Source organism: Brienomyrus brachyistius, chromosome 2 (genome assembly GCF_023856365.1).
Source record: "Brienomyrus brachyistius isolate T26 chromosome 2, BBRACH_0.4, whole genome shotgun sequence".
Lineage (NCBI taxonomy): Eukaryota > Metazoa > Chordata > Actinopteri > Osteoglossiformes > Mormyridae > Brienomyrus > Brienomyrus brachyistius.
Window position 1 is genome coordinate 49,067,885 of NC_064534.1, and position 16,464 is coordinate 49,084,348.

The following is a 16,464-nucleotide window of genomic DNA, read 5'->3' on the forward strand; positions in this document are numbered from 1 at the left end:
GCTGTAAAAACGCTTTGCTTTGCATGGCCGTCTCCACAACATCTGTCCTCCAGTCCACAAAGATCTGACTACCCAAAGCTATAGAGAGCTGCACACACAGGCAGACACAGACACAGGCACACACACACACACACACACAAGTGCATGTCGGGTAAACATATCTTCATGGGAACCGCTCATTCATTTCTATGGGAAAAATGCTAACGCTAACTATGACAACCTTAACCCCTTCCCTGCCCTAACCATAACCATAAGTAAGCAAACCAAATATGAGACTTTTGGCATTTTTACTTTTCTGACATCTTTTTGGGGATGGGAGGATGGGATAGCCAGAGTTCAATCAGGGTGGGCGGGAGGGGGGCATAGCCATAGCTCAGTCTGGGTGGGGGGAAGGAAGGGATAGCCATAATTCAGTCTGGGTGGGGGGGGGGTGGAATAGCCATAACTCAGTCTGGGTGGGGGGATGGGATAGCCAAAGCTCAATTTGGGTGAGGGGGGTTGCTATAGCTCAGTCTGGGTGGGTGAAGGGGCCAGAGGACTTTCCCGTGATGTGATTTATGGCCTGAAATACCCTGAGTTGGTATCACTTACACCTGAATCAGAAATTCAAGCACTCATTAATTCATCTACTCTCTCTCTCTATTTCTCTCTCTCTCTCTCACACACACACACACACACACACACACACAGTTTGTTTACATGCACACTAAGAAAATAGAATTATTGTGATAGACTGACTAAAACCAGACTTTCTGGAAGTCGTACTAAAGCACCCAGATAATGCGAATGGGAGTCGATCGATTCCTGCGTGTATATGTTCAGTCGGACTCAAACTGGTCTAGATGCTCTGCGCACACCCCACAGTCCCCCCACCCCGGCCTTTGACCCAGAAGTCACAGAAGAAGCTGGTACTCAGAAGACACTTGGAGCATAGCAGAGGACTTTTCTAAAGTGCCCTTTAGTTGAGCAGTGAATTGGACAGTTTTACAGTGCTGTACATGTCGTACATGCTGTACATGAAGTACGGTACTTCAAGGTGTTGATTTTACACTGGCGTAAAAACTGTACTGAATTAAAAAAACTATAGTAGTATAGGGCTGGATGATGTGTGCTATTAACACCAACATCGCATGTTATGCACATCCAATTGTCACATTGGTAGTCAGCTAGATTAAAACCAAGCGTTTTTTTTTTTTTTTATCAAGATTTTTACTCAGTCATAGGAAAAAAATACCTAGCAAGTTTTGGAATTTTAATGATTATTCATTTTCAAGATCATCTACTACATATTTAAAAATCAGTTTAAAGTTTTACCTCCACTGCTTTTGCATGAGCACTGCATGCGTTCTCCGAGACGATCATAATCATTCTTCTGCACTTACCACGGTCCAGAGGACGTCCCAGCTCTGGCATCCAGGCACGGGCAGGGGCCCCTGGCGGGCCAGGGGGACCTGGAAGCCCCCTCTCTCCTGGCAGTCCCGGTGGACCTTGGGGCCCTTCAGAGGGAGAGCCACAGATCAGAAAGCAATAAGCGTGACACAAACGCCACGTCAATGACGGCAGCCCAGTGAGGTTCAGAACTCAGACTAAGGTAAAAGTCAGTGGTGAATTCAAAAACAAATCCAGCATTTGTTTGAATGTGGTATCTGAAGGCGAGTGGTAAAGACAAATGGTAAACTGAAGGTTGATGGTTTGCTAGGCAGAGGGGGACTCCACTGTACCACAGAGACAGGTACCTAACTTGGGCTGAAATACAAGACACTTTGCAAAAGGGTCAGCTGAGTGATTAAAAGTGACTAAAATCAGATCTTGAATGTCACTCCTGGTGGGGGGGACTTCTGAAAACTCTGTGTTTTTTTTTCACCATCGCTTGCTAATAATTGGTGTATTTGGTCGCGCGGCTCGGCGAGAGGATGTTGGGCTTAAGCAGAGCGTACAGCGGGTGTTGGGTTACGCGCAGCGCTTCCCAGCCCACCAGGCTTTAACGAGGCAGGCATGGAAAAACCCAGATGGCTGAGGGCCGGAGCTGGGAGCAGCAGAAACAAAGTAGAGACGAGTGGGAGAGCGAGACTGGAGAAAAGAAAAACGGGTATATTGGGTTTCATGTCTTGGATGTTGTCTGGGGGGGTTCTAACATCGGCGGGGGGTGAGGATCGAGAGCTGAGTGACTTCTGTTCTGGTATAATTAACGGGGGGGGGGGGGGTGGGTCTTCATGGTACGTGTGGTCTCAGCTCAGAGAGGGAGCCGGGAGAACTCAAATGAATGTTTTAGATGATAGCACAGCTTAGCACTGCCAATAGGTGGCAATTAAAATCCATTTAAACTAGGAAACCAATCACATTCTGATTTGAACCAGTACTGATTAATGAATGAACCAATGAGAAGCCAGACTAAAGCAGACACTGCATTATACACTGCACTGATAATCCCGCCTCCCACAGTCTACAAAGCCTTTGCTTATATTCTGTTATTATGACTGTGTTATCTTAATTGCTTCTCATATTTAGCTTATTAATTACTTTAAGCAGCAATTAGTGGATTGGTTATTTTGTTACCATGGATCTGAATAGCCCCCTGTAAGTTAGTCAGCCGTGTGAGTCACTGGCCAAAAACAAAGTCTAGATATGGTAAATATCATATTATCATCTTAGCCAGTAAATATTATGAAAGTACCATTTTAATTTCTCCTTATAACTATTTCCTTAAAACCATAATGCATTTTGTAAATTTCTTACTATAGAATTTTTAAAACTCACATTAGCTTGTTCATTCCGGGTAATGAATTTCAACGGGATCCCTTGACCATAACCAGTATAAGCAGTAATAGTGGGTTTTCACTGGTAAGCTACATTGAGTGTGTATTACAAATCAGCTAATTAGGAAAACCAGAGTAAGTGCCTTGCTTCACCCCCCTTCACGGCTATTTTACTTCAAGCCTCTTCCACAGTGAAAGACAAGCAAGGCCTTAATATCAGCTGCAGCACACTGTCGATTGCATGACTGACTAAAGAGAGTCAATATTTTTTTTGGGATACCAGCATTCATTCAGAATACCATCAGTTTCCTTTACAGGCCTGGACATCTATGTATCAGCAAATAGTAGTCAGGTTTTATCCTTAAAACTTTCATCCAAGTCTTTGGATGAAATTGCTTAACAATTATTATTATTTTTTTAAGGTACAACGGCATTGAAAAATAATCATGATGTCCTTAGGGACACAATTTAGCCGGCGCTGCTGTCAGCAAGCCAAATGCTAACTGGGGTCCTGTGTGTATTTTAGCCTCAGGGACATGAGGGCGGGGGCCTCTGGACGGGATGTGGGCTTGCAGGTCAGCATGTTGGCGGGTGCTTGAGGAGAGGGAAGCAGTCTGGTTTCCCTGTTCAGGAAACAGGCATCTCCTCCCTTCCCTGGCTCAGGAAAAGCAGCACCGCTTACAGCCCATCTCTCGCCTCCTGAAATGTTCGGCCGTGTCTCTGTAGGAGGATATGGCTCTGCCCCCCCCCCCCCCCCCCCCCCATGGTGTTTTTATGGCTTTTCTTTTAGGGCTGCGTCTGTTTTGCTTTTCCGCATCTCATCAGACTCTTGGGTTGGATTTTCGGCCACATCACACAGATGTGGCTTTGTTTCACATCACAAGATGTTTGGGCAAGATCAAGAAATCCTGTTTTTTTTTTGCCTTTCTCTTAAAGAACAGTGGGAGAAAAAAAACACAAGAGTGGGGTAGAAGAGCCTTTGGGTTCACCAAAGACGAAAAAAAAGATTAAAGATGAATACATATGGAAGAAATAAGGTTCTGTGTACGTAGCTTATGCTCAGCTCAGATTGGATTCACATGCTATCCTCTGAAAATGACTGCTCTAAATTTGATTTACCCTACAACAGCACCCCCTGCTGAGGATATAGGCCATAAAGGTCACACTATGTGCTCTGCGATGATGAGGTATAGCTGCCTTTAAAGTTTGTTAATATATTAGGGGACTTACAAGGCTTTCATGATGGAGACCAGTGACAGTCTCTATTCAAAGCTGTAATTCTGCATTCAAAGTGGGTTTGACAACACTACCTATTCAATTTAAGACCTGATTTCAAAAAGTCACATCAAATTTAAATTTTTTTATTTGTTTTTTTGTAAAACACGTTTCTTCCAGCTTGCAGAATGTGGGTGGGCCCGAGCTGAGCTGTGCATTTCATATAAGAATCCTCTTACATCCATGTGGGGAAACAGGACACAGACCAGTTTGTTATTTCAGCCACATTTCCAGAGACCCCCTTCCTGTCAGGGTGATGGGAAAATCAGGCCTGGTTGGGGCATTCTCATATTTGTGATGCAGACTGAAGGTCTCGGCAGGTGTATACCCTCATTTACTGTCTTCTCATATTCCTGTTGACTTTTATTAGGTTGTTCACCGATGTCTACCACTACCTCAAATGACTGTAACTTCCAGAAATGCTGAAGAGAATAATGGATCCTTACCTGCTGGACCTGAAACCCCCTTTGAACCTGGAGTCCCGATGGGTCCCCTGACTCCCGCCTCTCCCCTGGGACCCCTTGGGCCACTGGGACCTGGCAGACCCCGGGATCCAGGTTTCCCTAGTGAGAGACCATGTCATTCATCAGAATTTTAATCCATGTTACAACAGGTGATTTCTCAGTTTAATCTATCTACCTCCATTTAAATGTCTTTAGCTGCTCTTGAGGGCATGCACATGACGTCACAGTAGGCTGCGTGATCAGCTTGAATGCCACGAAAACACATCCAAGATGGCAAAGATCTGCTATGTGATTGTGCAAATGTATTTAACAAGAAATTGAATCTTTCTTTTCACAGACTACCGAAAACTAAAACAATGGAGAAGCAAGTGGATCATTGTGACCGGCAGAAACAACTTTAATGCAGGCTCAGAAACGAGGATTTGCAATTGTCATTTTGTATCAATTATGTTGGATATTTGGGTAAAATCATACCGGATGTTATTTGCTGTATTGACTACTCATCAATTAAATATTTAGAATCCATCCATCCATCCATCCATCCATTTTCCAAACCGCTTATCCTACTGGGTAGCGGGGGGTCCGGAGCTTATCCCAGAAACAATGGGCATGAGGCAGGGAACAACCCAGGATGGGGGTCCAGCCCACCGCAGGGCACATTCACACACCATTCAATCACACATGCACACCTATGGGCAATTTAGCAAGTCCAATTAGCCTCGGCATGTTTTTGGACTGTAGGGGGAAACCGGAGTACCCGGAGGAAACCCCATGACGACATGGGGAGAACATGCTAACTCCAAGCACATGTAACCCATGCGGAGACTCGAACCCGGATCCCAGAGTTGCGAGGCAACAGTGCTAACCACTGCACCACCATGCCACCCCAATATTTAGAATCATTCATTAATATTCTTTGTAACTGTAAAATTTATGTCAGCATTTGTTAAAAATTGTCTATAATTATGAGGATTGCAAAGTGGGGCTGATTAGATGGTGTTAACCACCCAAGACAAACCCAATATCCCTTATAAGGGTCTACTCCACAAAAAATGTTTAAAGAGTTAGCCAGATAACTTTAAAAGCTCCTACAAAATACACTGTCAGGAAACCGTATTCCTGGCCACTTATCAACGTTCATGGTCCATTGGTCCTTTGATTAGTTCTATGATTTCCGATTGGGTTGAACTGCCAGTAATTTAAGCTAATCATGGTTTGTCTTGCGATTTCCTCAGCTAAAATCAGCCATGTTACACCATGTTTTGCCACTCAGTCCATCTGAGGGGGTGTGATCTGCCGGGGAAGTGGCATCAATGTGTATCCTCTATAGGCGGTCCTCTGATTCTGCTGACGACATTTATTAGAATATGAGCCGAGGTCTAGGAATTACAGCTCATAACTCACCGTCTCGCCCAGTGGTGCCGTCCTTGCCCCTTTCACCCTGTGGTCCTGTGAGAAACAGAGATCAGGCTATAATCTGACAGCTCTCTCCCAGCTGAGCTCCAGCAGGAACTGAGACACACAGTGTTTTCAAGATGGGAAGAGAGGGCCAAATATGTGCTGTCCTATTAATTACTGCCAGGACACAGACACAAACTCTTGTCTTTACGCCTCCCACAACTTGCTCTTTTTCATAGAGTAAGTTGTCTGCGAAGGGCTGCCACCCGTAGCAGTGCCCAGGGAGCTGGGGGTTAAGGGCCTTGCTCAAGGAGCCACAGGCTGAGGGTGGGTTTGAACCAGCGACCTTCTGATTACAGGCACACAGGCTTAGCCTACAGAGCCACACGCTGCCCCCTAAAACGTAAGTATTATTAGTATGTAGTAAATATGACTATTTACTTTAATGTTTACTTTAAATTTTAATTGAAAGGATATTATGGTGCCAGCAGTCGATAAGGTAAAACCTCTCTTTCATTTGACATGATTAATTGTGGAAAATAAGCAGCATCATCTTTCATTCAGACTAATCTGAGTCAGGCCTTTTATTTCAATTTGATAGTCAGTGTGTTGTCAGCATAACATCTGACCGGGTGACCCAGTGGTAACAATTGTCCTGCAGGCCTCCTCTCTGGACAACGTCCATTGCTTGAAAATCGTTTTTATGGATGCTGGGCAGATTAACACACACCATTTAGAGGAATCATATGATATTCCTATCCAGCAGTACTGCACACAAATTTTGTCATCCATCAGACTAGCCAGGCATCAAGAGAAGGGTGGCAACTGATGGGAAATTCTGGCAGAAGCTACAGATTTGACTTAAAGGATTTGACTTCTTGGGGCTTCGCTACTTCTGGGAGTGTCACCTTACACAGGCACGCAGCAAAATGGTCTAGCTGTCTGGAGACAGACGCCCCTTGGATCGCTTCAGATACCCATTTCCGGTTGGGTTTGCCTGACGTTCTTGCCCGAGTGGAATGGATTAAGGCTGTGAGTGATGGTTTTGCAGTACAGTATCTTCTCCCGACGTTGGCAGACCATCATTTCTGGCATTGTGGCCCAAACGTAATGACCGCTGATTTGCATCACAAATGGGTTGCCTTGAATATATGGTGACCAAGATAACAAATGAATACTCAAGGGCATAAATTACCCCTATAATTTTGCTCTCTCCTTACCCCATATTCCGTTTTACTCTTTGTATCGAAAACTGCCACTCAAATCAAATCCACGAATAAACTGGCCTGTTTACCTTGTGCAAGTCAGGAATTACTCTACTAATGTGCCGGCAACACATTTCTATAGCAACTAATTAGTGCTACCCTTTCTTTCTTGTGTAGTACAATAACAACTCCTTTAACAGCAAAGGCCAAATACGTTTGAAAGCCTTACCTATTTAGCTGTAAGTCTTTGGCATGCATGAACATATGTCAGAATATACAAGACTTGCTGTGCAATTAAGCTTGGGTGCTACTTGTGTTAGCGGCAAAGGGAGACCAGATGCGACTGTGTATCGCTGAAAAGCAGAAGGCTCTCGTTTCAAACACAATCCTGAGCTCTGCTCCAGGGGATTTTTATATGAGACATGTTTGCTTTGAGAAACTTGCACTACTGTACCTATCTGCCAACTGCTAGTGGCTTGAAGAGAAGAAGAAAAGAGAGATGAAGACAGGTAGAGGGAGGGTAAGAAGGTCTAACTATGGATAGAGGTTTAGGGAAAGCAGTAAGAAAGGGTTCCTTTGTTCTTCTGTTAAATGGAACTAAATTGCTCACAAGAATCTGCATGTTCCCAAGCAGTTTCATATAATACTGGGTGGTGTAAACCTGGAGAAATTTGCACCTACCTACAGGCCCCTGAGCTCCAGGAGCACCTTTAGCTGGTGTTGCCCCCATCAGGGACGATCCTGCTGCTATACCCCCATTACCCTGTAGGTGGTGATGAGATGGGGCACTAGGACTGGTCAGCAGCTGGACCTGGACGAATCAGATGTTATATAGTTATACAGGAGAATAATAATAGATGCTCTTAATATGTTACATAAGTCTTTGATGAGACCCGGTCCCATGTGCCCATGTTAATATTCTCTTGTGTTACATGGCCAGAAGTCGAGAAAATGACGTACCTTTGCTTCCAGTGAGCTGAGTCGGTTTGTCAGTGCTACAATCCGACTGCAGTTCAAACAGCCTTGCAGCAGGCCGAAGGATGGGAGAGGGACAGGAAGACGGAGAGAAGGTTTGGTTACAGGGGGATGTTTATATTGGGGAGCAAAGTATCTTTGTGTGTCTTTTGGACAGTGGAGGATTACAGGCAAACCACACAAATGTGGTTTTTGCCATCATGGCCGCAAGCGATGCTCTCAACATCATACACCACTGAACAGCTGAAAGCATGCACAAACATACCCTACTAGTTTGGACACACCTACCCAAGGTTCATTTGTACTATTCTCTATATTTTAGAATAATTATAAAAAACATAAAAACTACAAATATGGAATATATACTAACCAACAAAGTATTAAACAAAAAATATATAATTTGTTGGGGGGGGGGGGGGTTCAACCCTGTGGGTTGAGGCTCAGAAGGTTGCTGGTTCAAATCCCTGTGTTACAGAGGGATCCCACCATTGGGCCCTTGAGCAAGGCCCTTAACCCCTATTATTCCAGGGACTGACTGACCCTGCTGTCCCCTCTATGTCAGTTTCATGAGGTGGCCTCCTGGGATGCTTTTCCAGCTGCCCTGAGGAAGGACCCACATACATGCTGAACACTCATTGGCCACTTTTCCTTCACTCTCTAGTCAAACTCCTCCCAAACCATCTCTAATGTGTTTAGGTCAGGTGGCCAGGTCATGTGATGCGACACTCTGTCACTCTCTTATGTAGGCAGATTGGTGTGTCCAAACGTTTGACTGCTACAGTACCATATGGGCTCAGGTGGAACTAATAACAAAGAGATTGGACTAACAATTTGGATCCCAGCTGAGAGGTTCTGATTATGGGGAAATTCTTGAAAGATCAAAGAGTTCATGTTGTGTTTTCTGCATGTTTCAGGTATGTTCCATTTGAGTAACATCCTGTTACGTGCTCATCACATTGTACAGGCACACACAGAAGACCTTTAGAGACCTATACAGTTCCTTAAGTTGTTTTAAACTCCCTACATAAGTGTTCTTACACAACAGTAGCAGAACATTCTAGAAACACGAGTAATATGATATATTTAGTCTCAGAATAAACGTTCCTTGCTTAGGGTGGTTTTATGCTGCCAAATGAGATTCACTAAAGTACTGGGATTGTGCCTCTTTAGCTGGGAGCTGGAAAGGGAGGTAAACCCTCTTAGCAAGCAGACGTGGTGATGGGCCTTACTGGAGAGGGGCTCCCCCATGTGGCCGGGCGAGTGGCGCAGGGTGGCTTGCTTCCCTGTGGCCTCTTGGGCCACAAGCTTGTTCCCAATTTCTGAAAAGTTCAAAGAAGTAGAGTTAGACACGTAGGTGGTGACATTTCATCCTTTCTCTCAAATCTGTTCAGCTTCTTTTGCTCTTCCTAGCATTGTTCGTGGCACAGTGGCTTCCGTTTGAGTCCCGCGATGAGTCTTGTTGGACTACCACGCAACTATCTTATGCTCCTCTTCGATATTCAACGATCCAGTTGTGCGAGACTCTGAATTAAAGGTAAATGGGTGTTTCGGAGGAATAAATTATTTAGTGGCAGCCAGTAAACTTTGCATTGCAGGACAGAGTGAAACAAACAAAATGATGCAGGCTCACTGGCTGGTGTATCACCAGAATAGTGGACCTTGTTCATTCATCACCCTTGTCTGGCACATGGGCGGCGACAGAAAATGGTTTCAATCAGATGGTTTTGTTCCGATTTGTTTAGCGGAAGGGGCTTCTCTTTCACCTCCTAAGGGGATGCCTTTCAGGATGGTTCTGCTCTGAAAACCTGCGACAATAAACCTCCGCCTGAGCCCCCGTGCTTGCTGAGGAGAAGGGGGCCCCTCCGGCAGGTAACCCTAATGGACTGACGTGAAGACGGGCGGCGCAGCCTGTGACAAAGCGCTTTGTCTGTGAGCGTATGCCTATTCTGTCACGCTCGCCTCTGCCTACGAAACTGCATCAAATTTGGACAGCACAAAGGCAGATTGTCCCGTAGAATTTTTTCCCTTGATTTTATAAAAACACTAAAGATGACAATGCTGTAGACAAACAACGGCTTCCTTGTATTATGGGACTGGGCATCGTTCATTTTATACGCTTTTTTTCAGACTCTGGGAGCTGCGGGTTGGACTCCAAAGAGGTTGAATGTGCTCCTTCCCCCTGCACTCAGCCTGGCCCCTGGGGGTGGATTCAAAAAACCAGGCCCATTTGAAGGGTGCTGGTCGAGGATCAGAAGAAGCTTGAACAGTAGCAGTGGGAGAAACAAGCATATTACCATGCACTGTCAATAATCAAGTGGGATCACCCACTTCCTGCAGGTTAGATTGTTGGCTCTGCTAGGTTTAAACGGCCTAGTGATTGACAGCTCACCCACTATGGCGTCTTTTGAAGCTCCAGAGCTTCCACTACTATAAGACGGCCGAATGTGCAACACAGCTGGTTGGGTATCAGCAGATAATTAATGAACGCCTCACCTGGGCTTGCAAGCGCGTAAACATCAATTACATAAAGGCAGAAAGACTCCAGTGCTTTCAAGTTTCAAAACCCAGTGCTAAAGATTGAAGACCTAAGAGTGTCCTGCTGCTTTAAACCTCAACAAGGTACCGGACTACCCAAAACTGTGCAAATGAATAAGTTTGCGAAAAATACAATAAACTACACAACTAACTTCCTGACTGCTTATATTATAGATGCATTTACATTACTCCTTTGCTTTGTCGTGCATCTGTCTGTCAGTGCCAGAGACTCACCGGAGGTTTCCAGCAGAGAGGTATATGTATATGTATTGGTAACTGTGTAATATTTCAGATGGCTTCAGGGTTTTATAATAAGCCCCTGCCCCCAGTTCTCCCCTTACCTCTTCTCTTTAAGATTTCTGCACCTCTTTTGAAAGCCTCCCTTATGAAAAAACTTCTGCTTATTTTGGCCCTGTGACGAACGTTTCTTGTTTCCCCCCAGACGGATTTTACCGCGTCTCCCCCACGCATTCCTCTCGCTGGGTGTGCTGTGAGGCACCGAGAGACATTACACGCTAATTTGAGAGCGCCTTCCCGTTTTTTGTCAAGCCGGCGGCCCCCATGTCGGGGTCACAGGAGCAGGGGTCCAGGTGTGAGAATGAGCCGGAGTGCGGGGGCGCCTCACGGCCCAGGGGTCCGTCTGCTTGACAGGCCATGCGGAATCGCAATGGCTGTGAGGACCTGCTATGGTGGACGTGGATGGCAGGCTGTGAGGACTTTCTCAAAGTGTGAAAACGCTGGGAAGGATCTTTCCGATGTTTACAGACAGGGGGCTGAGGGACATCCTCAAGGATGGTGCCGTGTTCAAACGCTAACCCTTCCGACTGGAAGCCTGCTCTTAGTAGCTTTCTTACATGTGACAGGCAGAGAGCTGTGGCACACGGTAAATCCATGTATTTTTCGACGCTCAAGCCGACGGCCCCAACGGCTTCGCCATGGTATTTGTGTGAGAGCCACTTTGAGCGTAACCCCCAGCTGTAATGGCCGTCCATGGCAAGAGCATCGAATGTAAAGAAATGTCGTCACCGGGATGGAAGTTATGAGCTTTTAAATGTTGGGAAATGGGAGGCGAGGCTGGGGAAAGAGTCTGTGGGGAGGGGAGGGGCGGGGGGCATGCACTCCATATCGCTCTGGCCCCTTCCCTATTGAACCTGAGCCCCATCCTATCAGAGCCGAGAGTCTGACAGGTTCTCAAAATCAAATGCCGCCCAGCATCGTGGCTGAGGTTAACCAAACAAGACCCCCCCAATCCCTCGAAATAGGGCACCTCCATACATGCATGGGGGGGAGGTTTGGGCGTCTGGGAGGCGAGACAGACAAGGGGACGTCTGGCATGGGCGGCTGGCTGCCCAATCAGGTGATGCTCACACAGAATCGTGGCAGGGGGTCTGCTGGATGGGGTAGGTGGGAGGGAGCCATTGTCTCAAGCCGGTTCTTTCTCTCCTCCCCTCCTTCAAGCGTTATTAATGGGCCAAGGTCAAACCTTCACTGATACTCTCACAAAGTAAATAAACCAGATCCCTCCAAGAGAAACCTAGTGCATATTTCTTGGCCTCTTGAGTATATACTTTGATTGAGTCTCACTGTTTCTTCAGAGCCCATTAGTCTTTTACACAAAAAACATGCTAGAGAGCTGTGCTGTTGTTTTTGCTGTGGTCGCGGCCCTATCTGCCGTGGATGGAGTTATTGTTATGCGCTGCATTGTTCTTTGTTCCGAAGGCCATGGTGGCTAATTAGGCAGAGCCATCGTCCTCATCTGGCTTCTCCTGACTTTGACGAATGGCTGTTTCCCTGCATGCCAGACCCCACGGTTCAGATATAGACCTCCATTTGTTACCCAGGCCCTCATTTCATCCTTTGTCCTTCTTTTTACCTTCGTTTATTGTTTCTTTACTGTTTGGATGTTGCCTGTGGCAGAGGATTTCCATGAGGTCAAATGAACACGGGCAGACCCAAACAGAAACTGGTGTGGATGGATATCATATTTATCCACCTTGGCCCTGCTAAGCTGCTGCCTGTAGCATTTTTGGTACAGTAGGATAATCTAACAACAAAAACCTGAAGGCCACTGAAGACTATAAATCTCCATTCCTAATTGGTGTGCATGTGCTTTAATGGGATCATTTTCTGGAAAATGTTCATCAATCCAATGCAAATGATGCCTCCTGGCACCATGGCAACAATATTCCCAGAACTGAGATGCGTCTTCCCTGCACATCCACGTTTATTTTGCTCATCATGAGGCTCCTGACTTTATTTAATGCTCTGCTCTTATCTGACTTTATGTCTCCATCCTTCTACTATGCCCAGTTCTTCCTGTGTCACAATGAATTTCTTTTTTAAGTTTGCGTGAAAGACATTTTTTTTTTTTTGTGGCAAACATTGTGTTCCTGAAGTTCCCCTGTATTGCAGTAATTCTGGAAACTTCTGTTCCGTTCATGAATGTCCACAGGAGGAGGAGCAGCTCATCTTCAGTACAGATCAGCTGAGGTGCTCATCAGCCTGGTGCCAGGGCAGCTAACGGCCAGAATTGCAAGCTCAATTGCAGATCAAGCTGGGAAACTGGTTTACAAGGACAATCTATGGATGTTTTCCCTCTGGCCAACATACTATCACACCCTGTTATTCTGCATTGTCTCTCCAGGGAATCTCCACAATCTATATCCCCCGACCACCAGGCTCATTATGTTTCCCTGTTTCAACTCCCCCCCACATCTCTGTTCATGATCAATGAGAAAAATCAAACAAAAGCTATTAAGGACTCCCCCACCTTAAGGTTATGCCTTGTTAGAAACACTGTCTGATTCTGTATTGATGAAAGCTGGTCTGGCCTGACTGAAACTGAGCCCATTTCACGTTTAAGGATGTCAGAGGCGTGAAGTTGTGTGACTCCTAAGGCATAAACAAACTGCCGTCATACTAAGATGATCACACTGCGAAAAAAAGACGCTAAACTGCATCTTCAGACAAGTTTGCTCAAGAAACTCCCATGAAGTATCGAGGCATGCAGGTGACGGTGGCAGATATATGTGAGGCTACGTGACCCTAATCTAATAGCAGTCTTTGACTATCAACAGCCACCTTTGTCTTCCTATGAGCTCTTTAGCTGACGGCCCTGTTTGGCACAGAGCTCCCACATAGACGGAGACACAGGCGGGTCCTTTATCTCAGCGGCATGAGGGTGCTCAGGGCACACCTGAGGGTCCAGATGTTCATCAAGAGTCAGCCTCTAATCTGCACAGGAAGGGTGTTTAGACACCCCGTCAGGCCCTACTCACAGTCTCCGGCTGGCCGGTGGGGGGGCTCCAGGGGCCCCCCTAGCCTGGCTGGCTGACACGTGATAATTACAGAGTGGGACCTGCTGCACCAGTGGAGCAGCCCCCACCATGTAGGTCACACATACCCGCCCCCCCCTCAGTCTGAGCCTGCTTGCCCTGACCCAGGAACTGAGCACAGCGAGGGCTGGTTGTCTCAGGGCTGTAAATAACACTGACTGCAATAAGTTCAGACTGTACATGGTTCACTGCCCCCTTGTCACCCCCCCCCATCTTTTTTTGGCTGCTTTTTATCCATGAAAATGATGAAGCCTGAGATCGGAGTGCCGTCAATAACACTGGATTATGTTAATCTTGAAAAAGGCATAAAAATGACTAATGCAAAGGGGCCCCACCACACACACACACACACACACACACACACACACACACACACAAAAGGAATCTAAAAACATTGGTGCCTGGCAACGTGAACAACAACATCCAGATAAATGTGTTATAATTAACCCTGGTACATCTGGGGAAGTGGAGACGAATTTTCAGACAGTGAACAAAACTGGGCCGTGCCACAAATATGACATTTTTATTAAATCCTTTTTCTCCTCCCTCTTTCCCTCCACAAGATAGCAGTAACAGGTTGAAAACGAGCCCACTCACTGATGGCTAAGCGAGGCCCTTTAAGCTCTGCTGCCTTCCCGCATCTCCATCCCACGCCCCGTCCATTTGACCTCGGGGATGAGCGGCGACCTCTACTTGGCTTCGCTTTGTGCTCTCTGACTTTGGTATGGTCGGGACCGTCTGCGGTTGGCCAGAAGACCCAACGGGGACAGTGCCTGAATGTCCTCCACATGCTCCGGTTGTTTCTCTATTATGATCACGCCCAAAAGGGAGTTATAAGCGATCATCTCTCTGGTTTAGTAGAAAAACAAGACTTTCTTTGTTGCTTTCATTCGGATTTTACGTTTTTTTTCTGGATAGCTACCCTGTCCTACAGCAATGATGTTGAATACTCAAGTCCAGTTGCTTAATAACTGTTCACTTGACTGTACATAAGACAAAAGATTAAGTAACATCGAAAATAAATATTTTTGAAACCGTATTGTGCACTACCGAAGCTTACTGAAGAACTAATAAAGCACATGCAAAAAGTTTTGTTACTTAGAGCATCAGGGGTGCATGATCACAGTGAGGGTCTGTTTACTGAAGCACTGGACGGAGACACTGACCTACCAGGGTTGCAAATGTTAAGGTGGGTCACTGAAGGCTTCCAGTACACTGCACTCATTGCTCATATTTCATTTCACAGCTGATGGAAGGTTCACTAACTGTACCGGTGTTTCCCAACCCAGTCCTCGGCGACCCACCGATGGTCCCTGTTTTTGCTTCCTCCCAGCTCCCTGCCAGATAGTCCGTATTTTTGCTAAAAAAGCAAAAAGCCTGGGAAACACTGGTCTATGCAGCTGGATTATTTACTGACATAACTGAACTAGTGTGATTTTACTATCAGACACGGGTTTATGAGGAGGTCTGAGGGTACATAGAACCCTCAGATTAATAATGTGTTCCCTTAGGTGGGAGTCAGTCAGCCCATGACTGAGTCATGGTTTCAGGAACTGTACCCCCTCATTAATTTCAGATGCATCCTTAGTTATTTTATTCCGGACCCAGCACTGCCTACAACAGAGCTGCCACTAAGGGTGAAGGGTCTGTGTTTCCCATGCATCTCCAATTGGGGGCGTGTCCAGGACAATGTGGAAGTTGCCAAAGCCCTATTTGGAAAAAGCCCCCCATTTGTCATGTCCTGATACACTATGCTTCCTACTGTCTGATTTCAGTGACGGTAAGTCGGATTTGAGAAAACAAAGCCTTTCGCATCTCTGCGTCCCTGTTATCTCTATATACCAACACATGTGGGCCTAAAAATGTATCTGGCCCTCAAACAGCTAATGGCCTGGATTCTCCCCTTCTGAGTTTTTTTTGGAGTCTCCACAGGCTGATTAAATGTTATTTTTTTGTTGATCATTGCACAAGCTCCTGCAGCGGCTGACGTAGGTTCTATTAGATGAGCCTCCGGGGTTAAATCAGGCTCATTGCTCCAATAGCAGGTACACAGCACTGCTGTGCCAGTGAATACCCCCCCCCACCCCAAAATAGCCGATATAATGTCTGGTACATAAGTGAGGGGCTCTAGTCTTTCCAAGAAATCAACAAATAAGCCTTGATAGCGAGCCAAGGACTATTGCGACAAAGAGGAAAAAAAGCAATAAGCACACTTTTGTTGTCAGGAACGACATCACCTGGGTGTGGTGTTTGTTGACAGAAAGGGGCTTTCCTGTCCCCCCCCCACAAAGTCACCCTTTTGTGCAAATCTGCCTTGGTGCTTTTCTCGATCACAGATACGGAAAATACGCATTGGCGGCCGGGAAGAGAGGTGGAAATTTCACTTTCGCTTGGAAAGATGTGGCCAGGAAGGAGTTCCCTCTACACGGGATGGCGTCCCTGCCTCCTGCTCCCTGTGGGAAGTCGCTCTGGCCTTGTGTCCAGCGTGTTGTTTGCAGCTCCAGCTCCCACACAGGCCTCA

At 46.2% G+C, this 16,464-nt stretch overlaps 1 protein-coding gene across 7 annotated transcripts in view; it reads right to left on the minus strand.

Moving 5' to 3' along the window:
* emid1 (EMI domain containing 1) overlaps nt 1–16,464 on the minus strand; it is a 55,540-nt gene that overhangs the window by 9,672 nt on the left and 29,404 nt on the right. For 4 of the 7 annotated variants that reach the window (XR_007386683.1, XM_048999079.1, XM_048999096.1 and 1 more), the window contains exons 4-9: nt 9,302–9,392; nt 8,059–8,131; nt 7,780–7,909; nt 5,900–5,944; nt 4,478–4,594; nt 1,383–1,496 (exon numbers count right to left, since the gene is read on the minus strand). Coding sequence is in view for 6 of the 7 variants with exons in the window: in XM_048999079.1 (XP_048855036.1) it covers nt 1,383–1,496; nt 4,478–4,594; nt 5,900–5,944; nt 7,780–7,909; nt 8,059–8,131; nt 9,302–9,392 (570 nt within the window). In the remaining variant the exon portion in view is untranslated. The remainder of the gene's footprint in view (nt 1–1,382; nt 1,497–4,477; nt 4,595–5,899; nt 5,945–7,779; nt 7,910–8,058; nt 8,132–9,301; nt 9,393–16,464) is intronic. The other 3 variants (XM_048999112.1, XM_048999120.1, XM_048999087.1) reach the window with 1 other exon arrangement.